A 19,575-nucleotide genomic window follows, 5' to 3' on the forward strand; every position below is an offset into this window, starting at 1 on the left:
ACACACACACATAAACATAAATACATACATATAAACATACATACATACAAAATACACATACAAACATACAGACACACAGTAACTTATTAGCAATTCATCAAGTTAGTAATAGTTTATTAGCTTGCTAATTAGCAATTCAATTTGCTAATTATTTATTAATTTTTATTATTTCCTTCTTCCATAAATGTCATGTAAAATAATTTATCAAATTATGATTTTAACCTTCTCATTTTTTTTTTGATGATGATGAAACAAAAGGTTAATAATATAAAATTGAGGTTTCTCAGTAACACATCTTAAGAAATCAACAAAAAAGAGGAGGTTTCTAATGTAATTACATATCTAACACCTAAAATTTGACATTTAGGTACATAACATTTTAGTGACATAATCACATCAAAACATATACAAGAAAAAGACGAATGACAACAATATAAGATAAACCAAAAGGATAATTACAGACCAAACTGGTTATTTACAAATCAACCACCATCTTTTATCCTTTTTTTTCAAATTCTCACTCAAATATCAAAATTTATAATAAAATTGCAACCCATATTTTCATTTTTATCAAATTATCGATAGCTTGAACTTGGCAGGCGTAAATACATCAGTTCAATAGATCAAAAAAATCACTTAGGGAGGCTAATTTGTAAATATCAATATTTTGAGTGGTATGTATGTAATTATCCAATAATAATAATGATGATGATGATGATGTGCAGGTAAAAAAAACATCATAGTTTTAAAATAATCACAGAAGAGGCAACAAAAGCAATAGTTTCACTGACAAATTCATAAAAGAATTCAGACTTCTTCTATAAGTTGCATAAGAAAACCTCACCATTAATGTATATAACCTTCTGCCACCTTCATAAGTTTGCTTCTCAGATTGGAGAAGGTGTTGTTCTGCCATAATTGTATCCATCATTGTAAGGCTTTCTAATTCTCAAATCTGAAGAAGACTTCAAGGGTACATGCTGGAAAGTCGGTCTATCTGACGACAAATCAGGGAGATAAAGAGGATATCTGCCGGGAGAAGAGACTGAGAAACTCGAGCTCGAGCGTCGATCAAAATGCTGCTCGGCGGACGAAACTGGAGATGCGGATTCAACAAACCCAGCCGGGTTGCGGTTTGTATGCACCTTGTGAGCATGAGTATACGGACTCGAGGGGTATTGAACATCGTAATCCTTCGTAGAAGAAAGTTTCGATCCAGCTCCAGCATAAGGAGAGGAGAATTGATTTGGATATTCGTTACCCATCCCGAGATCGAGACGGGTAGCAGCTAATCTTAATCCAGAACCATAGAGGTTCATTCCAGAGAGAGCTTGGGGATAAGAATCTGATGGTAACCTGAACAACGCTGAAGAATCAATTGGAACATTAGGCTTCATTGGAGAATTAGGCCTTCTAACAAGTTCATGATTTATAGATATCTGAGCTTGCTGAAGCGACTGCAGCACACATCCCAAGTTCGTGCCAATCGGTCGAGATATCATTTCGTCGGTAATAGGGGTGAGTTTCTTGATTGATAAAGTATGAGCTTGTTCATGCCGGATTACCGGTTTTTCAAATCCACGAAGGTTTTTTCGATTATCTGGAGCATAGAGCTCTTTAGATTTCGTAAAGCTTGGCTCGAGACGTGCTTTGTTTGTCAAATTAGAGCCATGTAGCGGCGGCACTTTCGATGCTTTAGAAGTAGCTTCAATCGCATTAAGGGAAGAAGATCCATACATTGGGTTTGACAAGCTGTTGTCGTGGCCATTTGGACCGGTTCTGCCGGGACTTGATGCCGAAGTCGGTGATGCACCTTCCGAGAAATTATCACCATTTACTTTTTTGTTGGTCATTTCACAGTTTTTGCATCTTGCGACATTTTTATCCTCGGTGAAAGAAGTGCCTTTAACACTTATTTTTTCGTCTTCGTGTCGAGGAACTTTCGAGTCGACAGAGCAGTTGCTGTTTTGGACCATATTAATCTGGTTAACAGGTTCATGATTGTCCTGAGGTTCACAAACAAAAAGAAAAAGATTGCATAATTGATAATAACTATGTTGCTAAATTTTATAAGAGAATTTGCATTCATACCATAATTTCTTATGTGTTTACATATCTAACATCAAAACATTCACATTTATATCCAAACCACTTCAATCTCTCAACATAACATCAAAAATATTATTAACATGATCTTTTTAAAAGTGAAATATAGCTTTTCATGCATAGTTTTATGACACCAATGTGACGTGCAAATATCAAACTTTAGGTATTAGATACGTACTTGCATAAGAATTGTGTGGAATGTATGTAAATTTCCCAATTTTATATTGTACATAGGTACGGCGCAAGAAAGAAATGAATCAAAATTTAATATCATTGTGGTATGCTATGAATAAAAATAAAAAATAAAAATGTTTTGTGTTCACATTAGAGACATGGCTAGATGATAATGGCATTAATTTCAAGGGGTTTCTCCTCAATACCAACATATATAATTAATTTGAGATTAATCTAAACAGAATATGGCTAGATCAACTTCCTGAATGCCATCTGACAGACTGAAAGGCAAAAAAAAGAAAAAAAAAGTTTAAATTTATCATAATTAATTGCATAGCTAAATTAACTCTCTTGATTATGTATATCTCCTATTATGTAATATTATTGATGTTGTATAAATATGGGCTGAAAGGATTGAATAAAGATCAAGTAGTTTCGTCTGCAATTTTGTCAGTTACTGTTGACCACTTATTTTATGAGGTCTACATCTCCCCCTCCTAACTCATCTTTAGAGTCTAGAATCTAGCCCGAAGAACTCCTTAGTTGGAACCCAATTTAGAAGCAAAGCTATATCTTTACTCTGCGTAGTCTAAAATGTGTTTGGCTAGATGTTTAACACGCGACTTTCGATTTTTAGTTCATCATTGATTAGGTTATTGAAAATCTAAACGTCGAGTCCCCTTTTAAGTTTTCGGTAAGTCTCAAGGGGACCCTTTGAGTCGTTGAGGCCCCAGTAGATCCTTCAGCTCACATTATGGACCAGGATGGTTAGGCAAGAGAAGACCCTTAGAGATTAGGGTTGTAAGTGAGTCAAGCCGACGCATAAGCCTACGTGAGCTTGGCAGAACAAGTGGCTCGCGAACCTAGCTCAATGAGTTAACAAGCCAAGGCCAAGTTATCCCCGACTCGTCTTGTTAGCTTGTGAGACGGTTTTAAAAAAATGTATATTAATGTAAAATATACTCAAAATATATTAAATTTGAAGATTTTATCTTTAAAGTATTATAAATGTTTAAAAAATAATATTTTGTATTTTATATTAAGTGATTTCTAATTATTTCTCTCCTAACTGATCATTTATATTTATCATTTTATTATAACATTACCTTAAATTAATATTATCTCTCTTTTATAATAAAGAAGCCGACATGAACTCGATAACTTAAGCTCGAGCTCAATCTTAAACTCTATAAAAATAAACAAGCTCCAGCTCAAGCCGAGGGTGGTTCGAGCTTGACCGGACTCGTTTACACTCCTATGTAAAACCCATCCTGTCAAGCCTGAACATTCCTTTTAGCTCACTCTTTTGGTTTAAGACGAGCACAAAATGTTTGAAGTTCATTGGGCTAAGCATAAAATCAAAATGAAAACTAGTTGATCAAAATTAAATTTAATCAAACTTGAAATTAAATCCAATAAATCAATCTAAAACTTTTTAAGCCAAAATTAATTCAATAAACATAAACTTAAATAAAATAAAATTTTAAATGGATCCAAATTAATTAACTAATTAAATTTAAACTTAAATTACTTCAATTTAAATCATTTAATATACTAGAAACCTTAAAAACCTAAATCAACTAAACCTTAAACCGACTAAATTAAGATCCACTTAAACTACTTAACTCTAATTAGATTAAAAACAATTAAACACCTAGTCCATACTTAAATCAACCTAAACCAAACTAAATAGCAAAGCCAAAATAAATTAAATCCTAAATCAACCTAAACTGGTTTAATACAAACCTAAATCAAGCAAATTTAAAACTAAACAAACAAATAAGAAATTAATCAAAATTTAAAAAAACTCTTGATCAAAACTTGAACAAGCTCTTAAAACTTAACTAAATTTTGGATAAAGTATAAACAATTCCCTAATCAAGCCCAAACATAAATTTTAATGATAATATTAAAACTAGAGTAAGATAAAACAAACTCAAACCCAAAACATAAAATAAATTAATCACTAAACTAAAACAATTAAAGTTGAAGCCAAAATAAATTTAAACCCACCTCATATTCCCTCCAAATAGCTCCCCACCATTTGCAACTACCCAAGCAGCACTCCACAACCATCCTAACTGCGTTGGACACTTGGCAACCCTTAATTGGATAATTTAAAACTACCAAAGTAGAACAAAACATCTAACAACAATAGGAAGACTTTCGGTTTGTCAAATCAAGAAAGGGTTGAGGTATTTATTCTTTCGGCAGCAATAGACAAGAGGGTCAAATATTTTTTTCTATAATGCAAGTAAATCTCCAACGCCATTCTCTTGATCGCACAGCAAACCGTAGCTTCTCCCCTCTTTTGTTTCACTACAATGGCATCGAAATCCACTCGCTCTCCATTTTTATGAAATCAGAAGTCGAATGGATCTTGACAAATTGTCTCTAGCCCCTCTCTGGATTCACACCCATAATCGAAGATAGAACTCCCCCATCTCGTGGCTTCGATTTGCAAAACCTAAGGAAAACCAAAACCACCTCCAGCAGAGCAACTCTCTTCCTATTGTTCCTTTAGTTAATGCAAGCAACTCCTCCCTTCAGTTTGTCCACATCGGCCGCCGAACCCACAAAGTCTCTCTCTCACACACACACACATACACACCACCTCCAGCAGAGCAACTGATGCGAGTGCTCGATGCGTCCCTGACGTAGGTGCGGAAGGCGCCCCAACATAGGGCACTAAAACAAGTCAGCAGGCTAAACCGGCTGGCTATTTTTCCCACTGGGCCCAGGCGAGGAAGCTTCGAGCATTCGGTAGGGGGGCAGGACTATCATCCTTCCTTTAGTACTCTTCTCCATAAAGGAGGTCTTAATGGCTATTTTTCTGGATCTGTCTTGCCTCCCAACCCCTTCATCTTGTGTGAAAGTTTACTTCTTTATTTCTTTCATTTTTTTTTCCTCCAATGAGTATAAATTATTGTTTCCTGATTGTAGGGTTCAGTTTTTGGTTGTGATAGCTTTCATATTTCATGTATGGAGTCATTTTCTCATATTTATACAGTGTTGTATTTGATAATAGATGGTGCTCTGACTGTATACTACTCCGAGGTGGTGTTGCATCCTTCCAATCTCCTCCTATCTTCTCCCACCACTTCCCTAATCGCCGGCCATCCCCATCGCCCTCCACAGCTCTGTCGCCACCTTTACTATCACCACAACTTGTTGCCCAGCCATCCAGTCCCCTCATTCCAACACCCGTACTCCTCCCCACATCCACCTAGGTTGCCCGATCCTCCAAGTCATCTACCCACATCCTAACACCTCTTCCCTGCAACAACCCTTGCCGTCCAACTCACCTAAAACCCACCAAACACCATTCCAACCTAGGTTGCACCCATATCCTAACACCTCTTCCTTGCAAAAACCCTTGTTTTCCAGCTCACCTAAAACCCACCAAACACCATTCCAACCTACCAAATAGCCACCCGACCTTCCCCACCTTTCCCTAAGGCCTCGTCGACGCTACCACTGCCTTTGTATCTCATCCTACAGCCCTAACTAGAGGTTAGTCTATTATTATAATTCCTTTTTTTGTTTGAGTAGTGTCGTAACCCTATTTCTATATTAATAAAAATTTACTTTTGTGTTCTGCTAAATCCTAACTAGTTTCGATATCAGCTCTTGCTATTGTTCCTTCAATTAATGCAAACAGCTCCTCCCTTCGGTTTGCCCACACCGGCCGCCGAACCCTCTCTCTTTCTCTCTCTCTCTCTATATATATATTTTGGCACAAGCATAGAAAGGCCAACTTCCCTTTCACACAAGAAAAGCAAGAAAGAACCAAGCCAATCAATTGCCACCCCCCCCCCCCCCCCCCCCCCCCCACACACACACAACAAAAACACACTCACACACTCTATCTCTCTCTCAATTTTGGCACAAGCATAAAAAGGCCTACTCTCCCTTTCGCACAAGGCTGGCAAGGAGGAACCGAGCCAATCAATCCCACTCCCTTCTAATTTTTTTGTCTCTTGCCCCAGGTTTCGGACAATATAACCTCAAAACTCGCCTTCGAGTTTGCACGACACAGCAACAACAAACACCTCTCCCTTCTTCTTCCAAATTTCCTCCAAATTCAATTAAAAAATCTGCTTCAATCTTGCCACTAACCATGCCTTTAATCTTACATAAATCTTACCCAAATTCTGCCACTAAATAGCCCTTTAAATCTATATAATCTTGCATAAATTTGACACAAATTATGCTACTAAATAGCCCCCAAATCTGATTAAAAAATCTTCTCCAATCTTTTTACCAACCAATCCTTTAATCTTGTAGAAATTCTACCCAGTTTTTGCAATTAAACAATCCATAGAACCCCTTTAAATCTTGCATAATTACTACACCATAAATCAGATCATTAAACCACTTTAAATTTTGCTTACAATCTGATCAGGTTCTACCACTAAGCCGCTCCAAAATCTTTTCTAAATCATATACAAATCCTAATACTAAACACAACCTGTTCCACATCAATTTCAACGATCATCAGATTCAGGTCGATCAAATTTACTGCCTTGGTCAGCTCCAATTTAAACAATCGATTGGAGGATGCCTGTTGCATTCAAAAGGAGCTTAGAACACATCTATCTGCTTGGATCGCCTCCAAATTTTCAGGCGTGTCTCATATCACCTCCTTTTTGCAATCAATTCTGATCCTTTTTGAAGCGAAATATAGTTTTATATAGATCTAGCCATGAGATTGGTTTAGGTTAATATCTCGATCCTTTAGAGTGAACATAATTTGAGTGTTGATGTTTTATTTTCTTGGATCGAACTGTTTTGATTTATGGTTAATGGTTGGCTAAAGGTCAGACGTGATCCTGTGGCAGTCCGATCGTGCACCGTTTTGTGAACGATTCCAATTAGGTCGAACACAAATTTATCCTCCTCACAACATAATGCTAGGTCTTTCACTCTGGGATGCCAACTGAATATACCCTTCCTACAGGTGTCGAATTCTTAAAGATTTCACACTGGCAACCCAATATGGAATGTGAATCTATGCCCTTTAAGCCCCTTTAATGAATTTCTTGTGAATTGTTAAAGATTTCTCTAATTTTTATTTGAATTATTTTTAATCCAAATTCCTATTGGATGACTGAGATGCCGCCTCGATATAGCCTTCTTACAGGTGTTGAATCAGAGTGAAAGAACTAGCATCATGTGGAGAGAACGATAGATTCACATTCAACCTAATCATAGCGATCATAGGATAATGTACAAACAGACAAACACGGGATCACTTTCGACCTCTCACAAACCAACAACTATAGATCAGAACTGCTTGATTCAAGCGAACAAAACATCAACACTCAAATTCTTTCCACCAGAAAGGATCAAGGTACCATCCTAAACCTATCCTACGGTTAGATCCATAAAAACTATATTTCGCTTTAAAAAGGACCCAAATCGAGAACAAAAATAAAATGATTTGAAAAATATCTAAAAATATCAAAGTGATCCGAACAATTAGATGTGCCCTAAGCTTGGCCTGAGTGCAACGAGCAACCTCCAATCGATCGTGCAAACTAAGCTTAGTAGAATAATAAATTTGATCTCGTTTGGATAATTGTTGAAATTGATGTTGAATATGCCGTGTTTGGTAGTAGAATTTATATGGGATTTACAGAAGATATGGGGGTTGTTACCATGGTAGGATCTGATCAAATTTTAAGCAAGATTTAAAAGGGGTTTGAAGAGCTAGTTGGTAGTAGCAAAATTTAGATAGGATTTATGCATGACTTAAAGAGTTTCAAAGGATTTAGTAGCAAAATTTGGTAGGATTTATCTTAAGATTAAAGAGCTGGTTGGTAGAAAGGTTGGACCATGTTTTTTTAATGAAATTTAGGGCAGTTTAGTAACATAATTTCGGTATGATTTATGAAAGATTAAAGAGTTATAAAGGGTTGTTTATTGGTAGAATTTGAGTGAAATTTATGTAAGATTAAAGGGGTTTAAATGGTTGTTTAGGCAGAATTTGAGAAGGATTAATGCAATAATAAATGGGTGATTAGTGGAAAGATTGAACAATCTTTTTTAATAAGATCTGGAGCATATTTTGAGCAAGATTTTGGTGAGATGTTTGTTGATGATGTGCTGTGCAAACTCAAAGGCAAAATTGGCGATTGTGTCATGCAAAACCTGGGGCAAAAGACAAAGAATTGAGAAGAAGGCAAAGGGATTACGAAAGGCATAGTAGACCTTTCTATGCTTGTGCAAAAATCAAGAGAGAGAGAGAGAGGCTATGATTCGGTGACCGGTGTCAGTGAACCGAAGAGAGAAGATATTAGCACAATCTGAAGGAATAATGAGGAGAGCTACTCGGTTAGAGGCAACCGTTTCCTCTAGGTCTCATGAATCAAAGATGGAAGATGGAGTTCTCGCTTTGATTATGGGTTGTGAATATAGAAAAGTGTGAGAGAGAAGATGTAGAGATCCTAGTTAGCTTCTGATTTCACATAGATGGAGAGGGACACCACTGTAGCAAAACAAAAGAAGGGAGGAGTTGCAATTTGACATGCGATTGATAGGACGATGGGGCTTTGTGAACATAACAAAAATAAAGATCGAACCCTCTTGTCTGCTGCTTCCGAAAAAATAAATAGCTAAACCCTTTCTTGATCTCCCCAGATCGAAAACCTTCCTATTGCTATGAGGTTTATTGTTCTATTTTAGTGGTTTTGAATCATCAAATTAAAAGCTACTAAGTAAGTCTTGCTACTAAATAAATAAATTTGTTTTATTTAATTTTAATTAAGTGCTTGTTCAAGTTTTGATTAAGAGACTATCTAAATTTTCCTTAATTTATTATTCATTTGTTTAATTTTAGCTTTGTTTGATTTACGTTTGTGTTAATCAAGTTCAAGTTGATTTTGGATTTAATTGATTTAGGTTTTGTAATTTAGATTTGTTTAGTTTGATTTAAGTTTGGACTAAATGTTCAATTGATTTCAGTTTAATTAGACTTGAGTAGTTTAAGTGAATTTTAATTTAGATGATTTAGGTTGTTCTATGTTTATAATTTGATTACGTGACATAAACTTAATTCATTTTAAGCTCAAGTTTAATCAGTTCATTAATTTAGATTTATTTAAATTTTATTTGATTTAAATTTAATTATTGAATTAATTTTGGTTTAAAGAGTTTTGAGATTGATTTCTTAGATTTAATTTCAAGTTTGATTGATTATTTTTCATTTTGATTTTATACTCAACCAAATTAGAGTTTAAGATGAACTTCAAACATGTTGATTTCATCTATAACCAAAGAAGTGAGCTAAAAGGAAATATGTGGGAAAGTTAACTTGGGGTCTCCATTAGCCTAATCATAAAAACTATGGGCACCTAGGGCTTCAAAGGTTCAAAGGTCCCCTAAGGCTATCATATCAGAAACCTAGAGGGAACTCAAACCCTAAAGCTATGAGAAACCTACAGGGAACTCAAACATAAATTTTTTAATAACTAATCAATGATCAACTCAACATCTAAAGTTGTGTTAAAGATCAAACCAGACACAATTTAGACTAAGGGGAGTAAGGATATAATTTTGATTCTAAATTAGGTTACGACTATCAACTAGTCTTCTAGGGCAGCCACTAAGAAGTTAATAAGGCTAGACCCTAGGCTCTAAGTATGTGTTGGAAAGAGAAGTACAAACCTCGTAAAAAATGAAGTTAAAATTACCCTAATCCAAATTTCATATAAATTTGCTTTGTAAAAGTAAAAATTATGATAACCATACCAATTTATTATAATATTTTAGATTTTCTTAGAAAAATAAAATTAATTATTTCTAATAATAAAATTTATAATCTTTTCATTTGTGAGTCACAAATCTAAGTAATTCTTACTGTATAATTAGATAAAAATTTTTGATTTAATTATTGACAAATTGCAAATGAATCTAGTTTATAATATTCCCATAGAGAATGCTAATATTGGTAAATCATTGATAGATGGAAATTAATCCAACTAATGAGATCATAAAATTTAATAGCAATTCGAATCGCTATTTTTTCCTTTCTCCTTGTAAAGTTCCTTTTATGAAATATGTGATATTATGCTTCGTTGTGCGATATATATTAATAAAAAATACAAATATTGTTTGATTTAATTATATATTTTATATTAGTAAATCATGAATAGAGCATTGCATCCAAGTGTTATAATTAACTTTTTATGGTTTTCCTATGTCTTCATTTATATGTGATCTCTTGTGTCAGTGCCTATGTTTCCTTGATGTCCCATAAGCACCTTTCTTAATTCAAATTTGCCATGATCATGCCTAACCATCTTACAAATAGCAAATATGCAAATCTAGTGTTGTTCATGAACATACCATTTGTTTTTAGAGTATGAAAAGATTATAAAACCCCATAAATTTTGCTTGATTTAAAAGCAAATGCTATCCGAGAACATATAGCTCTTTATTATAATTATAAGGAAAATTTACATACATAGCACAAAATCCTTATGCATTTACATATCTAACATCCAACATTTGATATTTATACTTATAACATCTTGGTGTCATAAACTCATGCATGAAAAAATAATGATAGAAATATTTAGTGTCATATTAAAGATTTCAGTGGTATTCATATAAATATGAATGTTTAGGTGTTGGATATGTAAATAAATAAGAATTATGTGGTATGTATGTAAATGCCCCTGAATATGAAGTATGCTTGACACAACACACTGTGCTAGTTCAAGCACAAGACGACTCCATTAATCTACTATGGTTTCTTAGCATTTGTAGCACCTACAAAAGTTCATTTTTTGAACCCCTTTTGTTTAAGAAATGCATCGTTGGAAGTGGATTGGAAGGTCAAACAGCTCTAAATTCATGGACAAAGTGAAGAAATGACAAGAAGGAAAGTGTGTGTGTCAAATGGGCCATTTACATAAATACCACCTAACTCTTACGTATTTACAGATCCAACACTGATACTTAACTTTTTACATCTATATCATCAAACTCTTTCATATAACATGAAAAATGCCACCACTTTGACTTTTAAAAAGTGAAATACACCTTCCAATGCATAGGCAATGTGGAGTGTACTTAAAAATTAAAATTTAGGTGTTAGATATATAAATACATAAGAATTGATTGTTATGTATGTAAATCTTCCGTTATGTATGTAAATCTTCCAAAGAAAATTTGATTTCAGCCATTGTCGACTCTACACCTTCGATAAAAAAACCATGTTCTAGAGCGAAAAAAAAATGGATTTTGAAAGAAACGAAGTACTAAACCCATGAAATAGATGCGAAAATTCATCAACTATTATTTAATTATGAGAAAAATGAATATATAAAATTAAAAACTCATCATCTTCAGAAGAATCATACCAGCATTGACATCTCTGTCCCATTAAACTTCTCCTCCCATTCCTTCTGAGCATTCTCCATGGCTTGGAACTGAGTGATAAGCTGAGCCTGCTGCTCCAAAGCTCTTTCCATTTCGTCGTTTCCTCCATTTTCACTTTCTCTATTTCGTCCGTCAGGACGAAATGGTAATGAGGAATCGAGAGAAGATTTGTTCATTTTGGTTTCAGAAACTTCTAAAGGGTATTCATGTTTCTCATCAAAATCATCAGAATGTGCTGTAACTCCATCTCCATGAGCATGAGGAAGGCTGGGTTTCTGTAATTCATTCTCTGAAGCTGATCTGAAATAGAAACAGGTAAAATGTTAGTAATAAATATTTTTTAAGGCATTTACATACAAATTTTAATATTTACAAGCAAAGTACTCAAATCATTAATATCACATCAAAAATATTACTATCATCTACTTTTAAAAGTGAAATTACACATTTTCATGCATAGATTTATCACACCAAAGTGTTATAAGTGTAAATATGAATGTTTAGGTCTCAGATATGTAAATATATAAGAATTGTGTGGTATGTATGTAAATCTTCCATATTTTTATTTTAGTTTCACACGTTGCCCCTTCAAGTCATTTAGTTTCACACATTGTGTGGTATGTATGAAATTTACAGTTTTGTTTAGAAATTTTGGCCAATACCTACCTATAAATAAATGATCAAGGTAGGAAACTCAAGAGGCAATTAAAAAAATAGAAGGAAGATTTACATGCATACCACTAAATTCTTATGTATTTACATATCTAGCACATAAATTTTTACACACATGCCACCTTACCTTAGCACGAAAAGGTATATTTCACTTATTAAAAGTTAAAGTGGTGGTATTGATGATGTGATAGGAAAGATTTAGGTGGTATAAATGTAAAAAAAAAATGAAATTTAGGTGTTAAATATGCAAATACATAGGATTTGGGAGGTATGTAAATGCCCCAAAATAGAATGCAATTCTTGTAATTCATTATTTCAGTCTTACAACTATAAAAAAAACTAGCTTTTATGTTGAAATAAAAGGAAGGGGCTTTTACATACATACCACCCAATTCCCATGAATTAACATATCTAACACCTAAATTTTACTTTTTACATTTGTAACACCCAAATCTTTAATATAACATCAAACATACCACTATTTGAACTTTAAAAAAAGTGAAATATACCTTTCTTATGCATAGGCAAGGTGGCATATATGTAAAAATTAAATTTTAGGTGTTATATATACGCAAATTCATAGGGAATTGAGTGGAATAAATGTAAATCTTCCCAATAAGAAAATGCTAGAAAGAAGAAAAAGGAATCTACTGCTTACCCTACATCCGACTTCTTAATCTTACGACATGACTTTCCCGGGCGTCTCGGGGAGGATTTTGGAGCACCGGCGAAGCTGCTCCTCTGTCTACACCTATTCTGCTTCGTTTTCACCTTCTCCTGTGAATCTAAGGAACTCGCATGGCTTTTCCAGGATAAGCGACGGTAAACAGAGGGAGAACCATCGATATCTGAACACGACAAGCCATCGACAACCTCACTTCGATCCATTCTCGAAGAAGTAAGAGATTTATCATCTTTAACATCCTCGCTAATTATACACTGACTACTCTCTTGGTCAGTAAACAGATTGTTTTTTTCGTCGGCACTCGAATCAGTTAACCCTGAGACACATGTGATTCCTTGAGTTTCAAGTATGGAGAGAACTTCTTCAGCCGCCTTCTCGGCTTTCTTCCTCTGGATATTCACCATCCTGAGCTGTTCTTCTAACTCAATAACCTACCAACCAAAATATAAAATATAAACAAATAATTTAGGGAAACTTACATTCGTAGAACACAAATCTTATGTATTTACATATCTCCCCCCTAAACTTTGATGTTTTAAACCTATACATGAAAAGATATATTGCACTTTCAAAAAGTGATAAAATTGCTACTTGTTATGTAATATTAAATATTTGAGAGTTATGTGTGTAAATATGAAATTTTAAGTGTGAGATGTGTAAATACATAAGAATTGTGTGCTATGTATGTAAATGCTGATTTAAGAAAACAAGAGGGTATTGACATAAATACCACCCAATTCCTATGTATTTACAAATCTAACACTTAAATTTTACTTCTTATATTTATACCACCCAAAATTTTCCTATTTACATATAAAAAATACCACCATTTTAAATTAAAAAAATGAAATACATCTTCTCATGCATAGGTGAGGAGGTATGCATGTAAAAATTGAATTTTAGATGTTAGATATATGTAAACACATGGGAATTGAGTGGCATGCTCGCAAATCTTTAAAAATTTAAATGACAAAAAGAATATGATGCATCATACATACCCTTTGAGACAGCATTTCTGCTCTCTGTCTTGCAGTTTTAGAAACAATTCTTTCAGAAAGTAACCTTGCTCGCAGAAACTCCACATTCATCGCTGTTTTCTCGTCCATAACGTCAAATTTTTATTCTTTTCTTACAGAATTTGCTGATTTAATATCCTCTGCATGATCAAACAAATGCAGATTTAAATCTAATGCAAGCCACAAATATAACAATTAAAATTGCAATTTGTGAAAAAAAATATGAGTACTTTCCAGTTGTTCATTATCAAAAGTCCAGTTGCCATATAATACTTGCTATATTCAGGTAATCTGAAAGAAGTTTCTTGTAATCCATTGATTGGCAGGGTCAAACTAGCAGTCACCATGAAGTTTCCTGTAGTTTTGTCATATCCAAATACATATTTGGAAGATTTACATATATAACACTCATTCCTATGTATTCACACAGCGAACACCTAAAATTCAACTTTCACATCTATACCACCTGACCTATGCATGAAAAGATGTACTTCACTTTTTAAAAGTTAAAATAGTGATATTTTTTATGTGATATGGAAGGTTTGTGTTTGGCATGCTACTTTTAATAGGATTTACATAATTGTTTAATGTAAATCCAGCCAAATGCCATTTCTGAGTTAGATAAATTCGATGCCATGTTAAATCCATATTTTCTGATTTTGTTTATTTTGTAGCTTAAATCCGGATTTAATAAATCAACGGATTTAATTTAGGAAGAAAATACTTCAAAGAGATTTATGTCAAACACATCAAATAGATTTAACTGGATTTAATCTTAGTTGAACCAAATATTACTTCGAATTTAACAATATTTGAATTTGATAAATCCATATTTATCAGGTTTACTAAATCCTATTTAACTTAAATCCTATTTACAGCCAAACATCTCCTTGGGCGGTATAAATGTAAAAGGTAAAATTTAAGTGTTAAATATGTAAATACATAGGGATTGGGTGGTATGTATGTAAGACGTAGCAATTCCTGCAAGCTTTCTATGAACTTTTCTAATTTCATATTTGAATTATATAATAGGATCGGCAGGGGGGTCCTATACAAGATTGAAGAAGAGAGCTATTCCAAACAGTGCTGAGCAGCAGGAGAAATTGTGATACTTTGGATATGATATGATATGAAAGATTTGGTAGTAAAGATGTAAAAAAGTTCAGGTTTTAGAACTGTAAATACATAGGAGTTGGGTGGTATGTATGTACAAGTCCCTTAAATTATTATGAAAATTTTTTTGCACTATCATGAGTATAGGCAAGGCAACCTTGCAAAAAGGAATGCGGGAGAACTGAATAAGCATTTAACATTCAAAAGATAAAATAACTTCTAAATTTTTTATTTTTAGATTGGAGTTTTCACATACCAACCACTTAAAATATTGAATATAATATTTTAACCACCAAAACTTTAAATATAATATTTTAACAACTTTTTTCATTTCAGCCACCCTTTTTTGCCCAATAGTGAAGGCTTTGGGTGAAATTTTTGAGCGTTTAAAATGTTATATTTAAAGTTTGGGTGGTTAATATATTATATTCAATAATTTGGGTAATCGCTATGTAAGAAATTCCTTTTAGATTTTAATCACATTGGCATTTGGCCCGTTTGAGCAGCTTTATTTTGTTGAAATGCAATGAAGAACATTCCACTCAATATACACCTATTAGAAAAAAAACACACGCGCACAAATCAGCATAAGAAAATAAAGGAAATCACATCGACTATGATTGTACTGATGGAAAGTGAATGAATTGCAATGAAATCCCAGCAAATTATGGATTCATAATGAATTTGAAACCATTGATTTAAGCTTATTAACTCTTTTTTAATTTCTTTTCACTCAAATTCCTAGCATCCAAACAATACATGGTTTCCATTAATATCATTCATTTTAACTCAGCAAGAGTAACCAACAAAACAACTCTTTCAAATATGAAAGCTTTCTTGACCAAGTAGAGTATCCATTCACATAATTCCATTCAAATTCAATTATCATGATTCAATAAAATTAGTACTATTTATAGAAATTATTATGCACAAAAAAATCGATTAATAAAAAGAGCTCATCATCTTATTCAACAACTAAAGTGATAACATCTAGATATGAATTTCTTCTCAAGATAAAATTTCTTTGGTACAATGTTATCTCCTATGGAACTCTTCTTCTTTCGTCTCCACCATGCCACCTCCAAAACAAACTTTTCCCTTATTTAGTTCCTCTCAAAAATATAACGAACATTATTGGCGCAAGCTCAAATATGTAAAATTTGTAAAATAATAATTTAACAATATAGTAATAAAAATTTTCCATAGAAACTAAAAACTACGAAAAATTACACATCAATTAAAAATTAGAATGCAATAAAAAAATCCAATTTGTTGATCAAATCCACTACCGCAAGCATGCTAATAAATCAAACATTTAGAGCCAAAAAGGAGAAAGAAAATGACTTACAAAAATAGAGCTCTGGGCCAAATGCCAGTACAAGGGAAAATGTTCATTCCAACAATTTATTCACCTCATATCATTCAAGAAGATCTTCAAAAATATGTTGCACTCGATCTATGTAAATAAGATAAATCAATGAATCATCACATGCATTCATGTCTTTCCATTTGATAAGATATTTTAAGTATCTTCCATAACAGACGTGACTTAATCTCCCATTCGAATCATTTAGGCCCATGAAAAAAAAGAAATTGGACTATTTCTCAATTGTGCATTTCCTCTTTATGCTGATTTTCTATGTATCATTCTAATTTCATCTATAATAATAGCTTTAGATATAAAATTAATACCAATTTTTGAAGATTTATGCAAATAATGCATTAGATGTGGATTCCAACCGCAATTTCCAACTTATAAGCATACATTTGAATATACTGCATGATTTTATATGGCCCTACCTTTCTATATATAAAATACCTAAAAGCTCATGCATAAAAAAATTTAAAATTAGATGGATCCTTATTATCTAATCAACCCATTTAAATTCCATATATCTCAAATTTACATCTCCATTAAACTTATAATTGTCATCAATAAACGTAAACTTGTAACAAATACTTTCATGGAAATGACTAAACAATTATGCAAATACAATAAAAGTAATGAAATGGTTCCTAATGAAAAAAAAAAAACTTGAAAGATAGACAAACCACAAAAATATAACACATTTACATAGACAAACAACCTCCTCAATATCTTCAATTGCAATTACTTCATTTATTAAACTTTTGTAAAAAAATTATTTTACAAATCAGGCCTAAACAACCCAAAAATTTAACGATCAGCAAGGTGAAATAGCAGAAAATCAAGCATCAAAACACGCAATTTTAATAGAAATGATTATGCAAAAAAATAAAAATTGATTAATAAGCAGCAATTTTAAAATAAAGAGTGCTCATCATCTTATTCATAAACTAAAGTGATAGCATCTAGATATGAATTTCTTCTCAAGATAAAATTTCTTTGGTACAATGTCATCTCCTATGGAAACTCTTCTTTTGTCTCCAACATTCCTCCAAAAAACACTTTCCCTTATTTAGTTCCTCTCAAAAATATAACCAACATTATTGGCACAAGGTCAAATATGTAAAATTTGTAAAATAATAATTTAACAATATAGTAATAGAAATTTTGCATAGAAACTCAAGACTACAAAAAACTACACATCAATTAAAAATTACAATGCAACAAAAAATCCAATTTGTATTAGTTTTGATCAAATGCACTATCGCAAGCATGCTAATAAATCAAACATATAGAGCCAAAAAGGAGAAAGAAAAGAATTTAGAAAAATAGAGTTGTAGGCCAAATGCTAGTACAATGGAAAATTTTCACTCCAACAATTTATTCACCTAATATCATTCAAGCAAATCTTCAAAAAAATGTTGCACTTCATCTATGTAAATAAGATAAATCAATGAATCATCACATGCATTCGTGTCTTTCCATTTGATAAGATGTTTTAGGTATCTTCCATCAATGACAGGCATGATTTAATATCCAAATCGAATCATATAGGTCAATTATGCATTTCCTCCTTAAGCTAATTTTCTATGTATCATTCTAATTTCATTTATAATAATAGTTTTAGATATAAAACTAGTACAAAATTTTGAAGATTTATACAAATAATGCATTAGATGTGGATTCCCAGTAAAGAGTTAGAATGAGAAAAAGAAATATAATAATAGCTATACTAATATTAGCTACCAACTGCAATTTCCAACTTATAAGCATACATTTGAATATACTGCATGATTTTATATGGCCCTACCTTTCTATATATAAAATTCATAAAAGCTCATGCATAAAAATTTTAAAATTACATGGATCATTATTATCTAATCAACCCATTTAAATTCCATATATCTAAAATTTACATCTCCATTAAACTTACAATTGTCATCAATAAACATAAACTTCTAACAAATACTTTCATGAAAATGACTAACCAATCATGCAAATACAATACAAGTAATGAAATGGTTCCTAATGAATACTAGTCAAGACATCATAACTAATTTCTAGAGAAAGAAACAATGAGGACTTACAAGATAGACAAACCACAAAAAGATAACACATTTACACAGACAAACAACCTCCTCAATATCTTCAATTGCAATTACTTCATTTATTAAACTTTCATACTTCATTTATTAAACTTTAAACTTTCACAAAAAAATTATTTTACAAATCAGACCTAAACAACCCAAAAATTTAATGATCAGCAACGACAAATAGCATAAAATCAAGCATCAAAACACAGACAGCACCTAGAGCATCAAACCCTAAACCTAAACTAAATTCATCGCCAAAAGTAACAAGCTTGTATAGAAAAATAAGCTGCACAAAATCAAAATAGCTACCTTCTGCGACGCAGAAGATCTCTCGAAACCCCCCTTCTTCTACCTCACGACTTACCATCCGCCGCTCGCCGGAGAAAAGACGGTAGCCGAGCGGCTAACTCTCCTTCAACAGCCAGCGTTCGAAGTACGCTTCCACTGTCATGCCTCCATTTCATAGTTTCATGGCGGTGGACCGGACGGCAAGCATCTGATTTGAATCACCGGAGAAACCCTCGGATTCAGAAGGGATTTACGGGTTTACCTCAGCAAAAAGATTGTTGTTTGGCTGAGTTTCGGATCCCAATTGCGAAGGTCTTCTGGAGTCGTCTTCTGCACATTGAAGTCCAAGTCTTTTAACCGTGTCAACTTCGGTTTTAAGCTCATCACAGTCCTGATTCCTCCTGGAAATTTTTTTAAATAATTATATCTATATATTTTTACATTTAATTTATAAAAATCAATTATTAAATTTATTTCAATATTATTTTTATATTACTATTGGTTGGCAGGATTCACTATAAGTTTCTTCAGGTCATGATTTTGATTTTCAGTGGCACTGAGTTATAGAATATTTAGGCAAATTGTGCGGGCTCTCATCATGGGGCCTAACGCATGAGAAATCGGTATTTGAGCCTCTGTCAAATATTGATTTTCTTTTTAATATATATATATATA

At 33.0% G+C, this 19,575-nt stretch overlaps 1 protein-coding gene across 1 annotated transcript; it reads right to left on the reverse strand.

Annotated features, from left to right (window-relative positions):
- Window positions 1–720: 720 nt before the first annotated feature.
- LOC110022460 lies at window positions 721–19,259 on the reverse strand. The gene is made up of 5 exons (XM_020721410.1): window positions 18,922–19,259; window positions 14,023–14,180; window positions 12,998–13,455; window positions 11,649–11,967; window positions 721–2,006 (listed from the first exon to the last, which is right to left on the reverse strand). Exons 2-5 carry the CDS (start codon window positions 14,128–14,130, stop codon window positions 888–890), a joined length of 2,004 nt encoding a protein of 667 aa, XP_020577069.1. The 5' UTR covers window positions 14,131–14,180; window positions 18,922–19,259; the 3' UTR covers window positions 721–887.
- Between the last annotated feature and the right edge of the window lie 316 nt (window positions 19,260–19,575).

Source organism: Phalaenopsis equestris, unplaced genomic scaffold (genome assembly GCF_001263595.1).
Source record: "Phalaenopsis equestris unplaced genomic scaffold, ASM126359v1 Scaffold000191, whole genome shotgun sequence".
Classification (NCBI taxonomy): Eukaryota; Viridiplantae; Streptophyta; class Magnoliopsida; order Asparagales; family Orchidaceae; genus Phalaenopsis; species Phalaenopsis equestris.